Below are 17,393 nucleotides of genomic sequence, written 5' to 3' on the forward strand. Positions count from 1 at the left end.
GATACTGTGGCACTCATAGAGGGGTACAGGGAATCCAGGCTTACTTTGGCACTCACAGAGGGGTACAGGGAATCCAGGCTTACTGTGGTGCTGATAGAGGGTTACATGGAATCCAGGCTTACTGTGGCTCTGATAGAAGGACACTGGGAATCCAGGCTTACTGTGGCACTCACACAGGGGTACAGGGAATCCAGGCTTAGTGTGGTTCTGAAAGAAGGATACAGGGAACACAGGCTTACTGCAGCACTGATAGAGGAACACTGTGGTGCTCACAGAGGGGTACAGGCAACCCAAGCTTACTGTCGTATTGAAAGAAGGATACAGGGAATTCAGAGTTACTGTGGCACTGACAGAGGTGTACAGGGACCTCATGCATACTGTGATATTGACACACGGATACTGGAAACCAGGAAGTACTGTGGAACTGACAGAAGGATACAGAAAACCTGGGCTTACTAAGCATGATATGACTGTGGCACTTACATTTCTTCAAAATCATTACAGGCAAGTGGAAGAATTAAGGGATACAGATAGTACAGATTTTGCATTGATTCATTCATGTTCATAGTGTGCTGGTAGCTCTGCTCAGCCTGAGTAAGTCAGCAATAGGTGGGGACGATCTTGATTGTGACAAGTAATGGGTATGAGAGGGCTCATTATATCCATGATTTTTTTTTATCATTTTGAAGTGGAATGCTAGGGCACACCAGGATAAGTGTCTGTTTCAGAACATGTGCCAAGTACTGGCAATTCTTAGCGAGGATACAGGGAAGAGCAGCTATCAATGCTGCTACACCTGCTGGTAACTAAGATGATGTGGGATGTAGTACATTACACTCCACTCTTCCAACGTCATAATCCGAAAGGTCAGTGATGTTTTATGGAAAGTCAAAAGGTGCATGGAGGGCAGAGCAAGACAGGCAATGGAGCTTGTATGCCTATTAAGCTTTTTATAGGGTTGTTCATCCAGCGATGAAGTGGATCAGGTAGGTAAGCAATGTTACTAGAGGCAGAATAAAGAAGCATCAGTGGGTGAGGAAAATCAGGGATAGGTCGAGTGGCCTCCGAAAGACATGCGTGAATGGGCGTGCCTTCGCTGAAGGTTGGGCGTCAGGCTGGAAACTCGGTGCCATAAAAATCTACTGCCAATCATTAGCGGACCGGAGTACCACTGTGGTGACCCCTAACCGAGAAAAGTCGAAAAGACAAACAAACTGGAGGATTTTTGGGGTATGACAGCTATTTATAGTAAGCTGTAATAGACATTTTCTGGCTAGAAGACTCAGTTGTTACTAGTGATTGCCAGTTCTATACCAGTGTTACCAGGATGGCAGAGATGGGAGGTAGTCTGCTTTGTTGTCTAGTGTATTGCAGTGAAAGAGGCAGAAGGATAAGGTGCATAAGAAGTTCGCAATGTCATCACCAGTATGAATTTGCTGCTTATATGGAAAGCAGTGTTACTGTGAAAGGAGAATTTTAAAACCATGCAGCTCAATTTTTTCTCAGATCCTCAGGTGGCAGTAAGATCCCTCTGTGCTAGAGTTAACGGAGGGCTTGGTGGGTACTGAGGAAGATCATTAATGCAAAATGAAAAATGGAGACTGTCATAAAAAGTGAAGGTACTTTTTTTGTTCATATACACATATTTATTGTTAATCTATGTTTTTAGAGAAATGTACTTTTTATCACATTTTGCATGCGATATTTTACCTCTGTGTGTAACATATTTGCATGTCAATGTTTATTATTCAAAAAGTTTCATCTGTTGTGCATTTACTAACATATCACACAATTGAACAGATATTTAATTAAACTGTAAATAGCATAATTTTATGTATTATTCAAGAAAAATGTGTTTTCTATATAAATGATGATATAACAGAACATACAAATGAAAGGAATGTGATAAACTGCAGGGATGCAGATTCACTTGTCCTATTACTCTGTACCTTATATACTTCTAGCACTCACAGATTATCTGCTGTATGTTCATAAATTGTGTTTTTTCTTTGACCTAGTACAATAGCAGTCCAAATAATTACTTGGATACTTTGATAGCTGACAGCTGAATATGAAAAGAAGAGACCTCCAAGTGTGCCTACATGTTGGCAGATTTTCAAGGAAAACTCAAGAAGTTGGAAGTAATTTGCTTCAGCAGTGAGAAACATCTGAGAAGAAAGCTGTTGGACTTTTTTTACTTGTTACAAATCCTGAACATTTTGAAATAAGAAAAGCCCTGCTGCTAACAAGGCAGCCTGCCTCCTCTGTCTCTGATTGTAAAGCATCTTTTGTGCCTGAGGGGTGATCAGCCTTTAATAAAAGGGACAAAACAGCTTGTGAAACAAAACAGTTCTCCTGGACAATCTGAGAGGGGGTATTTCATCAGCTTTTAATACAGATATATTAAAGCAGTAAGAGGTTATTCTGCATTCACTGACTAATGCATCATTGAAAAGGAGAGACTCTATTGAACATTCTCCTGTTCTACCTTTGATGTGACTAACCTAATGTGTTATGTACATATTCATACTAGCTCTGATTTTAATTAGGTGGCGTGATTAGTGCAAAGGCAGTTTAAATTCAAACAGCTGCTTTCAGGACGGAAATTTCCAGAAGGAAATGTGCCTGCCCTTATTTTATTCTTTTCCATGCTAAATACTGAAACTGAAGTTCTCAGACATTGAAAACAGTCATGGCAGCACTGAATGTACCAAATTAAATACAGTTTTAAGTTCTTTTTTTTTAAGTGTAGCAGATAACATAAACTTTTAATAACAGTGTTATAAACACATTTTCTGATCTGCCCTGCTAAAGAAGAGAAACATTGAAATGAAGGATATTTATTTCAGTATGCAAATCATTAGTTTCCCTGTTTCCTTTCATACTTGCTCCATTAATGACTATAGTTGCAGTCTTAATCATAAGTAGAACAGAATCTCCTCGGTGTCTGTCAGTATGTCTACTAAAATGTATTACTTGGAAAGGATTCCTGAATTTATGCTCTACTCTACAGGAATACAATGCCTATACAGCTGATTGTATGCACTGCTGAAACTAAACCTGTAGATCAAACTCACAGAAAACATCTCAGTAGGGAAACAATGTGGATGCTACATGAAAATATGGGATGCAGCTTGTTTTAGTTCTATAAAGTAACACGGATGCTGCAATTTTTACTATTGTATTAGTATATAACTTGTGAAACAGTTATAGGAGTAAGCGGTGTGCACATTGACTATGAAGCCAACAACTGAAATTTTCCAGCTGCAGACTGTTCCAGAACAATAACATAGCTGAAAATGTTAAACGATTGGTGTACTGGTAAGCATACAAAACTAATGTTAAACTCTTTACATGGTTTACCGTATTGTTACAGAGCAATAAAATAGTTGAAAACATGATTAAAAATTGGTATAGTGGCAAAAATACAGATGTTAAACTCCTTACATAATTTTTCTGAACTTCAAAGCAATAATCAGGTATAATTTATTAAAAATACAGTAGCCCAGTGACTTTATTGCATATTTCTTAGGCTAGTCACTTCAAATTAGGGTTGGTATGTAGAATAGCTGGGACAAAGACTCAAAGTTAGGGGCACATTTTTGTTAGTATTTAGCTGTTGCAATAAAAAGACTTGTGTGACAATGCTTTTAAAATTATTCAATTACTATTGTTATTTTCTTAGCTTAGTTTTCAGTCTTTTTTCCACAAAATCACAAATCTTTAAGACTTAGCAAGATTTGGAAGTAAACAGAGGAAGAACCCTGAAAATTTGGGAAATCTAAGAGATTTGTTGAACTAGTAGATAACCTACCCAGATGTAGCTTACACGTCAGAACATATACCACACTTTTGGTCTTCCAGTTAATTAGAGATTACACCATTGCAGCGACTGTTGATTTAACATCCTCACTCATGGTACAACCTAACAAAACCATCTTCAAAAAACAGCTTATTTCCCACCTAAACAACTCCTGGACATGCAAATGCCTAGCACCTGGCTGACATATTCTAACTCCTTTCCCCTACCCACTATCCAACCTCCTATATTATCACAGGTTACTTGTAACTGCCTAGCACCTGGCTGACATATTCTAACTCCTTTCCCCTACCCACTATCCACAAACTCTTTAACACTCCCATAGATGTACTAATCACACATTAACTTACCAACTCACTGTCGCCTACTCCCCACTGTCCCATCTATACCCACTAACTCTCCCCTAGACTGAAAAGCTTTCCCTTAAAACGTCAATGCACCTCATAGGAACTTGTCTATATTCTCCTCCTTTTTTAGTTTTTCCTTTCTTGTCTTATCTTCAGTACAGATAACATGTGCTGATTAGGGTTACCACCTGTCCCACTTTGCGAGGGACAGTCCCTCTTTGGGCAGTTGTGTCCTGACCAAAAATATTAAAAATGGCAAATGTCCTGAGATTATAGGACATAATTATGTCCCATATGTTATGTAATAGTTGCATAACATAATTATTTCTGTATCTAAAATACCTAAATGTTACAAGAAACAGAACAAGCAACTAAACCGCTACAAGAATATGCTTTTATTTAGGCAAAAAAGTAACGTTCTATCCTTTGTACTGACTGTGGGTATGTGTCGGCCTGTAAAATCTGATGTGTGTTCCGAAAATGTCCCAATTTGGCCATTTGAAAAGGTGGCAACCCTAGTGCTGATTATCTCTATGAGGAACCTGTTAACTTTGTTAAAGGCATAGGGTAGCAGGACATTCTGCACCAAGAGAGGAAACTCAATTTGCAAATAGTTTTGCAAACTTTAAACACAGGGCTGTTACTAAGTAGGCGCTGAACTAATGAAACAAAGTATTATAGTGGCGTGGACACTTATTCTGAATAATTCATTACCCTGGAAAAGTAGCAATTACAAGCTGAAAGTATCAAATACTTAATGTAAACTGCATACTAAAGCCTCCATAGCATGGATACTATATGAATAGTTAGCAGCATGAATTACTCACACTGGTCAACAACTCTTACTTCTAATGATAAACCACAACTGTTCCGAAGTAGGGGAGAGGCATGGTTGGTATTTTGTGATAATAAGAACAGTTTAAATGTCTGCAAAGAAAGAACTCCATTAATGATACAGAAACAAAACAAGCATGCAATCAATAAATCTAAATCTTAATCCCAGGAATGATACATGTATGGGCCATAGTATACACAGCTACACTGATTACATGTTATGGTATATCACCGTACTGACAGCCCAGTTTTTGCATGCTGAGACTAAGATGAAAGGAGACTGACAGGGATTCACAGAATAAGTAAACTAGAAACCAAACCTTATTTTTTGCAGTTATAGATAGTATTAATACAAAGACAAACCCTTGTTTTTTTCACATTGTGTTTTTTTGTGATCTCAAAGTAGGAGTTTTTAAAGTGGTAAAGGTATAGTAGAAGCACTCCCTGGAACAGAAGCTCTTGGTAGAGGGGCTTCCAGACTAGAAAAATGTTTAATTGGTGTTTTCACTTTCCTTGTAGTAAAGGTTGATAAAAGCAAAGCTCAGTTTCCCTTAGTCTTGTGTTGCTCTTTGAAATGCTGCCTTATATGCCTTATATGCATGTATGCTGCCTTTAAAAACAATAATATGATTCTCTGTTAAAATTCTTTCTCTACCAAGTCACAATTATTCCAAATCATAGTCTGCCCAGGTCATCATACTGGTCACCTGAAAATGCTCCTTTAAATGAGTTTAACACAGAAATGCTTATTCGATGATGCCAGATGCCACAGATATTTTTTCTTGAAGCAGATCATATACAGCTTGCATGCCTCTTTTTGGAAAACTTGTGCAGCAAGCCTCTTCATTCTTTTCCTGGTTACTGTTTTCATTTGTGGTCTGCAGCTGACTGCATGCCTTGTGAAGTAAACATTTGCCAGGACACCATCCATGCTGTTTCCGTATTCAGGTTCTACCTTACTGAAAGGTTTGGCAGGAAAGTCATTTGCAAGAGAAGTTGCATAAGCAGTAATGCTACAGTTCTGTAATGTATTAAATCTGTATCTGCAATGTATGCAGTATATCTCCCACCTGACTGTCCCATCTCTCTAGGGCACCCATCTCTCACCTTTCTCCTACTTCAGTGAAACTCCAACCTTCCTCCTAACCTCTCTCCTGTTCAGCTCTGCAAGCCATCTTGCCTAACTCTCTACTTCTAACCTTTCACTCTTATAAAATCGTTTCCTACAACCTCCTCTTCCACTCTCAGCCAGATTAATCTGTACTGATGTATAGCTTTCAACAGTAGAATGACTAAGCTTAGAAACTCACACTTACCCACGTTTTACTACACAATAACCGCTATTCATTGCCCTGTAAATGTTATCTGTATTATTTCTTTATACTCTGCACGGTACATGCTATGTACAAACTAATTACCATTCATGTTAACCTGCTTTTGTATATATCTACTTACATTTGTATGTACTGTATGTATCAATGTATCTATTGTAGGTATCAGTGTTTGTATTAACTGTGGAGCTTTTCTCCAAGGGTCTCCACTGAAAAAGGGCTCTGTCCCAGCTGGACCAACCAGGTCAACAAATGTCAAATAAATAAATAAAATAAATAAATAAATATTACTGCACTCTAACAGTCTTAAGAGGTTCTTTGTTTGAATTTGTAAAATGCTCTGAAGCTAATAAATTCATTAGACAGTGCAGAAATCAATTTGTTGACATGCATTACTAGTCTAGCAGGAAAAGTTTCTCATGCCACACAAAAGAATTTAATTATTTTGATAGCTAAAATAAATTTCACTTTTAAAGATTGCTGATCTGAGCAGTGCTATTAAAACATTTCTAAGACAGCATTTGTTTATTCCATGTATCTTACCATCCTAATTTGACAATATTCTGTTATTGTAAAAACTGTATGAACTGGTGTACAGTGGTAAGTTTGTTGTTAAGAAATAACCTGTAACTAAAAAGCCTTTCAGGAGTGACATTTTAATTTGCAGTGATTAACAAACTAAGCTGCAGTCTGCTATTTTTGTCTTTCTTTTTTGTTATAACAATGAAAAATGCCTGCAAAACAGAGACAAGCAGCAAATAAAGGAGGTGGCTCACATCGCGGCTCTGCATTAATAAACCTTGGGTGGCACAACATAGAAATAAGCAGAACATGCAGCTAGCAGTCACTGCAATAAAGGTCATGCCCCTGTCTTTTTCACTATAAAACTGATGTGAAGAAGATTAAATGCATTGAAACTCATGCTAGAGTCAGAGGCTGTACCTTTGTCTGGACCATGCCAGGCCTCTGGTCCCTTAAGTGCTCCAGGGTAGCAGCGATATCAATCTCTTTAGCACCTGCAAGAAACCATAGAAATTAGGGTGAGATCACATTACTGAATAATTCATCCTGAATATACCTGTTTTCATCTTTCTATGCTTCTATATACACTGATACATTAAGTGAAAGTAATCAGTATGCTTTCTGCAATGAGGTCAGTTTATTTATTTTGAAATTTTAAATAAACCAAATGCATACCTAGACCACTTCATTTATTGTGTATTTTATTTTATTGCAAGAACTTCTTTTAGTGTGAGTTAAATTTTTCAAATCTGTGTGGAATAGCGTGCACATTTCTGATAAACACACACAAACAAGCACATGCATGCATTAACCACATACCCTTACATACCCAGCCACACACACACACACACACACACACACACACACACACACACACACACACACACACACACACACACACACACACACTCCAATGGAAACAACTGTAAATCAGAAAATCAGAAAGATACGTTGTGGAACGCAAAACACTAGTGTATGCTGCAACAAAATAATCAATACTGAGCAGTTACTTACAGAATGTCCAACAGATTAAACTACAAATTCACTAGTAATGACAGCATAAGCAGATACGTAGTGATTCAATGTACTAATGAGAATGTTAGGGGAAAATGAAGGGAAACAGCATGGCTATGTAGCACATTATAAATACACAGCTAGAACAACCTGACCAGTACAATACTAAATATTACTGGATATCTAGTACTGCAGTCACATTTAGCATTCTCCTAAAATATATATATTTTTTCATGAGCACCATGAACAGTAAAGCACCATAACTACTTTTATTTAGTTTTAATAAACAGCAAGAACAATGAAGAACAGCACATGGTGTATTAGCTTTAGTAAAGGTTATCAGTGCACAGGTTTTAATTTAAAAATGTGGCTCAGTTATAGTGATCTTTCTTCTTATTCTAATATCTTTAATCTGTTTATTACGATGCTTAAATATAAGCATCACACAAAATATAATAATTACAAACAGCAGAAGTATTTGTACAACTGAATAAATACAAAGTGCAATTAACATTTACTGAAATAAATAATTAAGATAAATCATATTGGCAAAAAGCAGTCCTCAGCTAAGGGTTAAGTAAAACAGATGATACTGAAGGCACATTCAGAATGAGGCCTCAGTATCACATGCTCCTCTTAGGGAAGGTAGCTGATTCCACTGGAGAGGCATAAATTAATCAAATAACTGCTTACCTGAGACCTCTGAGTGAGTCCTAGGAATAACTATTAGTCACTCATATGAGGAGCTGAATGGCCTCACCAAGGTTTAGGACAACAAAACGTCCTATAAATAGACAGGACCAAGTGATGCAGGGCCAGACAGTAAGGATGAGAAATCTAGAAATTAGTCTGGCTGTGCCTATAACCACTGTGGACACTGCAGGACAAGAGTTATCTACCTGGAAAAGGGAGAGCAGCCAAAATTCTAGCTATGGAATTTGGCACACCTAGTCAGGTAAGGTCATCATCTCAAAGTCCAAGGTAAGATGCATTGCAATAGTTTAGAAAGGAAGTTATTTGTAAAAAAACTCCTTTTGCATGCACTGTAGACAGAATAAGGTATCGTTTTTTCACTTATCCGGTGAGGCGGGGGGGGGGGGGCGAGCCCCACCAGGGCTCTTGCTTTTGGCTCCAACACCAGGGTGCGACCCACTCCGGGGACAGTGTCAGGTGGGAAGTTTAACTGCGGTTGTACACCTGTCAAAGAGTAACGCAGGTGTCCTAAGGCAAGCTCATGGAGGACAGAAACCTCCTGTGGAGCAGTGTAATGATGACAACAGGATATCTTTTATGTGTTAGCATGGTTTTTAAGCATTACAACCACATAACATGCATAATGGTGCAGCAGTTATCAAGTTTGTCAGCTCACAGCAAGAAGTTCCCTGGTTCTGCATGCCCTTCTTGTCTTTGTGTTGTCTTTCTCTGGGTGCTTCAGTTTCCTCCCGTATTTCAAAGATATGCAGTAGGTGGACTGGAATCTCTAAACTGGCTATTGGTGCAAGTGTGTGTGTATGTTGTGGAAGAACAACTGTGACAGTGCTAACCACCTGGCAGGGTGAACACTGGCTCTAGATGATGTGACTGTTGAAGTGACACCCCAAACCCCATGTGCAAAAATGGGAAAAGGGGCTGTGGATAGACAGATGAACCATGTTACATGAACAATACCAATGTTCAGTCTATATTTATTGAAAAAAATAAGGAGAGAAGGAAAGAAAACCTGGGACTAATTGTTAGTAACTTGCAAAAGCACACATGGACTTCACTGGAGTGAGTTTAACTGAACATACTTCCTTAAATGAAAGATTGCATCCAAGCAGTGTTCTCAAGTAGTAAAATCAGACAAGCACCCTAACAAAAGGAGAGACATAGTTTGATACTCTAGTAACAAATATTAGTGCCATGGATGATCTATGTTAGTGTCAGTGTACACGCCATGAAAACAGGGGAGCAAGGGTCAAACCCTCCACCAGCCAGTTAGTGGGAAGTACATTGTCACAAATAATTAATGTATAATCAAACACTACTTACAGAGATAAAAGAACAGCAAAGTACAAAAAAGAGTAGGTAGTTTGCAAATAAGGCACAGTGTGATAAACATTAGAAGAAGCATATGTAGGAAAGCATATTAAGAACAAATTTCCAGTCTGTGCAGAAAGCTGCGACACTCCATCTTCTTCCAAACAAACAATTCATTCAGCTTCGGCAGTGCGTTCTCAACCAGTCTTGACAAAATCCTGCCAGTTGTATTGTTGTACTGAACTGTAGCAGAATGCACGAGGCTGATTTTCTGATGGTCAATATTGTCTACCAGAAACTGAGATGAGGACTTGGGTCATTTGAGGTGAAAGGTAAGTGAACTCTGCAGTCTATTTCTATAGATCCACCTTAGCACTATTGCACTGCCTATTGGAATGTATAAAGATTTCCACCCATATTGACCTGTCCTTTGAAAGCAACAGTGCATGCATTTCTGCATGGAAGAACAGAAAAAGAAATGGTGGGCCCGACTGACAAACATTTAACAGGATTTGTGAGGGAGGAGGCTGAAGGGCCATTCTATAGTGCACTATTTACCTTACAGGACAGTATAATAAAATGTTTGCTATTCTGTACATACAGGACATTTTTCATAACTATCATAGTTTTCCAATACATCTCCAATGCATCTTATGTTATATTTCCATAGCAATATTGTACTGTTGTAACCATATGAACAACACACTGTTTCCTCAGCACTTTTATCATCTCAAGAACAAAACCATTTTTACAATGCTTTCTTTTTATTTAGCAAATTAAAGCATTCCAGAAACTAATAATATGCATCTACATAACATGTATAAAGCCTTCAAGTCACTAATATGGAACCGGGAGGTTGTTCCCTCATACAAGAATTCTCTTCTGGCATTGCAGGGTAACATTCCCTGATTAGTAACTGGTTTAACTACAAGCCACAATGTACTATTATGTAATTAGCCTTAAAAGGCGCCCTGAACTGATGGCAGCAAGAAACAGTGATGTCCTTTAGGCAGTGCAGTATCTTTTACCAGAAGATTACTTTTAGTTTACTTCTGGGTTTGAACGTACAGAAGTGAAATTATTTTAACTTGAATTTGTTCACAAATTTGATACTGGAATCAACATTATATAGTACATCTCATATAATTACAAAACATCTATATTGTAAGATCTATGTATTGTATATCATATATCTTGTATATATAAGACAGTCTGTATTTTCATTGACAACAGCATTTGGACTCACATATGTTTGTTTAAACTTTAAGCAATATTTATTTTCATGTTTGCTGTTCATTGAATGTAAACTGCTACAAACAGAATGAAAACAAACTTGAAAAAGCCGCTAAAGGCCGTACTTCTTGAGGAACGCAAAATTTATTTAAACGCTGAATAACAAACGTTTTTCGTCTAAGTATGGTTGTTGCTGGGTTTAGATGTGCATAAGGCAATTGTAATTAGTCATATTTTACGATTTATTTTAATACAAGTTAGATTGTTCAAATTATCGTTCAAATAACATAATGTTTTTAATATGTTATGGGTTTATGCCTTTAAGAAGGAGTGGTGTTATCGTAGTATTTGGCGGGGAGTTTATATATAGATTTAATATTAACTGTCACTACTTTTTTTCGTTTGCTTTCTGATGAAGTCTAACCATCGTGCTAGACGAAAAACATTTGTTATTCAGCATTTAAATAAATTTTGCGTTCCTCAAGAAGTACGGCTTTTAATGGCTTTTTCAAGTTCATTGAATGTAGCTTGGTTCTTTGCTGTTTCAATAATAATGTCCATTGAAGTCATATTTTTTTTAATATTAAGCTTCTCTTCGGGCAGTAAAGCCTCACCAGTGACAACACTCTGTGATATAATAAATATTAAGATAATTGAAGGTAAAGAGAACACAAATTTAACAGAAAATAGCCTGCTTTAGTGAAACAGTTGAGACATCATGTCATGTATGCTCTTGCGATTCTTGGCCTAGTGTCTTTGGAAAGCATAACAAATCTTTTCCTTCACAGATGTTTCTAAAATGATTATGGTTCTGTTAGGTTACATTGGAATGAGATACAGCTAGGATCAGATTGGCTATGCTCAGGCATAGGATGCAAGGATGGCCTTACAGTTTATATGACTAACACTATCAGCAAAGAAAAAGCAGAAAAATTAAGATACACACATCTGTTAACTTTGTACTTTGCACTCAGTAGCCAGATTAAAACATGCATTCATTGCAGTATTTGATTTTCTTAAAGACAAAGCATCTTTTTAAAATTATGACTGGAACAAATACCGATCCATGATCTGGTATTTGTTCATGGACTGTGTTTCAAATGGACATACCGTACAGCAGAGAGACAGAATGATGTAATGAATTGTCATTCTTGAATTGCATGTTAGTATATTATTGTGTCACTTATACCTGTTTTATCACAATTGTTAACCCTTTGCTTTCACCCTTTACAAACAACCCTTTAAGCTTTATTTTCATTGTGTATATATCTACCCTAGTGGGTGATGAAACTGTCAAATATATGGGCACATCAAATGAATGTTCATTAATCTGTAGAATAATTACAGATACAGTATACCTGATCCAACAGGTGAAGTGAACGGCTAATAAATAATCCATTTATCTCAACTGAAATGGAATAATGTGTGCTGAAATGTACCTATATAAAAGTCTGTGGCACTCATTACTGCTAAAAACACCTCTGTTTTGGTACAGAATGTAATGACACATTTGTGTGACAACGGCACAAGCGAAGATGTGAATCAGCATTATCAACCAGCTGTTTGTCACTATGTATCAGAGGTACGTCATGACTCAGCAGTATCAAACAGATGTTTGTTATTTTGTAAGATGTACGGCACAAATCAACAGTATCATACAGATAGATGTTTGTTGTTATATGTCAGTCATATGGCATGAATCAGCTGTATCAAACAGATGTGTGTTGCTGTGTCAGAGATACAGCATGATTCAGCAATATCAAACAGATGCTTGTTGTCATATGTCAGACATAAAACATGAATCAGCAGTATCAAACAGATGTTTTCTAATATGTGTCAGACAAACAGCATGAATCAGCAGTATCAAACAGATGCTTGTTATGTGTCAGACATAAAACATGAATCAGCAGTATCAAACAAATGTTTGCTGCTATGTGTCAGACAGCATGAATCAGCAGTATTAAACAGATGTTTTCTACTATGTGTCAATGTATGGCATGAATCAACAGAATCAAACAGATGTTTGTTACTACGTAACAGACACACTACTCTGACAACAGTGAACCCATTTGCTTGCTTCCTTGCTAAAATTCCCTCTATCCAAACTGCACTACATGACTGGAGCAGATTATATAACACAAATGCAGGACAGTGCACTAGCATGCAACACATGATATTCATTCTGATTAAGGGAGAAAAAAGGATCACTAACAGGGAGGCAGCCATATTTGGCAGTAATGATATGCAACAGTATGGTATCACCATGGTAGCAATGGCCTCTACAAGCTGCTAAATTATCCACAGTATTCCAATGATATGGATCAGTACAACACATTATTCTATGCAGATGAGCTACAATATGTATGAAGCTGATGGCCAAGATGTATTTCTTATATAGCCATATTTATGATAAATGACTACACTATGCACATAACAGAAGCAGTAGTAGCTGAGCTGAAATGGTGTTACTCTACAGATCCATAACTATTCCCTTATATATGTGCAGATAAAATCCTTCCGATGACAGGCACAGGTGATTATTATATAATTACAGAATAATAAGTAGTGTTCCATTTTATTGCATTATTTTATTTTAAAATTGTATTTTTGTACTTTAAAATCAGATATTTTTGTTTTACACATTATGGGCTATTTGTTGTAGTTATTTCTTATTATATGCTTACTATCATATAATTAATATCATAGTAGAAGTATAATACCACCTTGGGTCTTCCCTGAAAAGAGACCACAAAACTAATGTGACTAACCTGGGCAACAAAGAATAAATATTTATTTATATTGTGAAGAAATTAGACATTGTCATCTGTGCTACCATGTCTGGCTGAGTTTTTGTATATAATTTCAGATTGTCCTGTGTATTGTATGCCAGCATGACTAGCTATGATATTGTAAATACGTTCTTACATGTTGATTTATAATCTGTTTGTACCAAATGTTTTAAAGACTTGAACAATGTCCTTTTATATTTCTAACTGCGCATGTTTGTGAAGAGAGATTCTAAAGGGAAACTATCTCAGATTCAGCTGATCTGCAGATGATATCATTGGAATGTTGACAGTTGCTATGTGTTACTTGCAGAAGCTGAAGACAGGAAGGAACTTTAGTAAACAGCTGTTGGTTGATTTTCAAAATATGAAATGAAAATTAGAACTGGAAAAGTTGTGACAGGTTAGTTTACAAAAGAGCCTGCTGAAGACAATTGTCAGTTCAGTTGTCAGTTGCCAGTTGGTTGATTTTTCAAAATATGAAACAAAAATTATAACTGGAACAGTTGTGACAGTTAGGCTAGACCATAAAAGAGCTTCCTGAAGTCAGTTGCTAGTTGACAGATGCACTGTGCAGTGGATACCCAATAGGACCCGCCAAGAACAGTAAGCCTGCCTTTGCTCTATTGTAACAATTTAGTTTAGATCAGGGAGAGTGTTCACTCAGGAAATTATAACTAATCAGAGTTTTTCTAAATGTTGGATATCTATCCTTCAGTACTGATTTCATTTTCCAGGTGATCGAATTATGTTTGTTTATTGGAAATTACTGTTTTATATTTGTAATAATTTTGCTCATTATTAAATATTTTTGTTAATGTACATTGTGGGTAGTCAATTAGTGTTTTCTTTAGTGATTTGAGAGTGCTTAAACTTGCCTTGATAACTTCCCAGTTCACTCTGAAGGCCTGGTTGCTTAGGTTATTTGCTATCATTTGTTTTAATATCGAATTTTCATAATTGGACACCCTTTTAAAAGGTCATGAAGGCTCTCTGATTGGTGGCAACGTGTTATTGTATTATTTTGGGGAAGGGGCACAGCTGGAAATCTGTGTCAGGCTTTCCCAGAAGTGTTTGGATGTGTGGGATTTAATTTACTTAATTGTGAGTGTATCAGACGTCTTAAACTGGGACACATTGCTCTAAAGTGTGTAATGAGGGGTTATATTTGGAGTGGACAGAAGTATACAGTCCATTCCCAGGCTATTGAGCATGTTCCTGTTGTGCTCTTAGGGGAAATTGTGAAGTATTACTCCTGTTTAAGTAACAGTCTCACATTGCAATCAGTAGTGAGGATTGAAGCTCCTTAGTTACTGACCCAGAATAGTAAAGGATGTTACATTATTGTTGGCAGTCCAGTGGGATATTAACTGCACATCACATGTATAACTTTTTCTGCAGACTCGCGTGACATCAAATGGAAAAACAGCAGTGCATTAAAAAGGCAAATTGCTCCTTTTATTTTGTAAGCACTACTTCCTTCCTTTTCAGAGGATAATGCTTTTTGATACAGCTGATGAAAATAGATTAAAGACAGCTTGTCACTGTTTATACAAGTTAAGAAGCCTCCATTTATAATGGGCTAAAGCCTGACTGTCCCTGACAGAAGAGCAGAGCCTGATGTTTCTGTACCCATCAAAATAACATGTCAGTACACTGCAAATACAGTGCTTACCACAGAACACAGACTCATGAAGTATGGAAACCTTCACATCAGAGAACACAAAGGTAGAAAGGCAAAAGCTCAGATGTTATATGACGAGAAAATATTTCTGTTCAACAATACTACCATAACAGTAAGTTAATGCAGTGGGTAGCACCCCCCCATACCCATGTGACAAAAGTTTGACACCACCCCTCACATATACTTATTTTTTTCTCATCCTGTTTTTGCTTTGGAGTAAAGGCTGAACCCCATATTTTCCTCTTGATTTGCACTGCTTGGAATAATGCTTAAAGGCAACATTTTGTTTATTACAGAATTTGCTTTCAGTCTTGGGTGCTGCGCCCTCTAAGAGTTTGTTTTGCATTGTTCACGACTCAGCCTTTTGCTGCTAAATTCTGTAAGTACACATAAAATAACTTATTTTAAAGCATAAATCAGAATGCAGTTTAATGCAACATATTCTATTACATCAGGCAAGGTTTGCTTAACAAATTGAATAAAATTGCAACATGTCTTCTACCCGTAATTTACTTTGTTAAATAGTTACTTTACAGACAAGCACAGAACAGTCTAATTGATACTACACAGTCCTTTTCATACATTAATGCACTTTTCAGGATAATGAAATTTCAACGTCCATAATACAGGGCGAGTGAAAATAATGTAAGGTAAACTCAGTCCTAGCAATTATAGAGAGTTGCCTGCAAATAAGGAAATGGCACACTGAAGTGGTTTGTGAGTCATCACTTCTCAGTACTGAAAACCAGTGATTGACATAATGTAGCACTGTATTTCATTAATGATTATTTTTAAACAGAATTATTTATGTTGAGACCTGAGTTTTCTTCTGAAAAAAAAAAAAAGCTATAAATCTATACCTGCACATCAATATTCTAAGATATTTGCCTTTCAAATTCATTGCTCCATATGATCGTGAAACAGGGCTTGATTCATACTAGTTCAATTCACAAGTTAAAGAGTTATTACTCAGTAAGACTTGTGAAACGATAAAGGAAATGGAGGAGATACTTCAGCAATAATGGTTAGAGGTTCTTGCAACATGCACAAATGCTAGGAAAATGAAGCATCTCCCATGACAAATGAAGGAAGGAGGGTACGCACTGTTAGTTTTAACGGCAAAATGTATTTTATGCACTCTACATATATATATATAGATGTGAATTATTAGTTCCTACATTGTTTTATCTGCAGTCCTCTGGCACTGCAAAAGGAAATAAAATGTTGACACATACTGCATTATCCAAGTGAATGCCATTTCAGCGGGAACCTGTACCTACGCTTCTTCTTTTAAATATTATTTAAGGGATGTCACTATTTAGCTAGCAACATAAGCAACAATTGACTTATTTGATGGAGCTGTTTTGAAATAAAATGTTCCCTTTTTATCCCAGGTGTGTGTGTGTGTGTGTGTGTGTGTGTGTGTGTGTGTGTGTGTGTGTGTGTGTGTGTGTGTGTGTGTGTGTGTGTGTGTGTGTGTGTGTGTGTGTGTGTGTGTGTGTGACAACCTACTTTGGCAATATCTTTGTCTGGAAAACAAATGCTCACATTTAATTAACATCGTACCTATCAACTCTCCAGATTTTTGCAGAATGTTAAAATTTTTGGCTAGTAGTTTTGGTCCGTTCCTCATAAAATTTGTGTTTTTTCTTTGGTAAATCACTGAGGATTGAAGTCACTAAATAATGACAGACATATACGTTTCAGATGTTATATCCTTCAGAAAATAAATGGAAACACGAATCATGTTATTGAAACAACTTTCTAAGTTAATAAGAGCAATATTTAAAATATGTCCCAGCA

The 17,393-nt window shown here is 36.9% G+C and overlaps 1 protein-coding gene across 2 annotated transcripts in view; it reads right to left on the minus strand.

The window, feature by feature from the left end:
- The window catches only part of PTPRN2 (protein tyrosine phosphatase receptor type N2), a 4,238,418-nt gene that overhangs the window by 34,741 nt on the left and 4,186,284 nt on the right, over positions 1-17,393 (minus strand). For both annotated transcript variants that reach the window (XM_044062029.1, XM_044062028.1), the window contains exon 22: positions 7,275-7,348. In XM_044062029.1, coding sequence (XP_043917964.1) covers positions 7,275-7,348 — 74 coding nt within the window. The remainder of the gene's footprint in view (positions 1-7,274; positions 7,349-17,393) is intronic.

Source organism: Protopterus annectens, chromosome 2.part1 (assembly GCF_019279795.1).
Source record: "Protopterus annectens isolate FY-2018-M chromosome 2.part1, PAN1.0, whole genome shotgun sequence".
Classification (NCBI taxonomy): Eukaryota; Metazoa; Chordata; order Ceratodontiformes; family Protopteridae; genus Protopterus; species Protopterus annectens.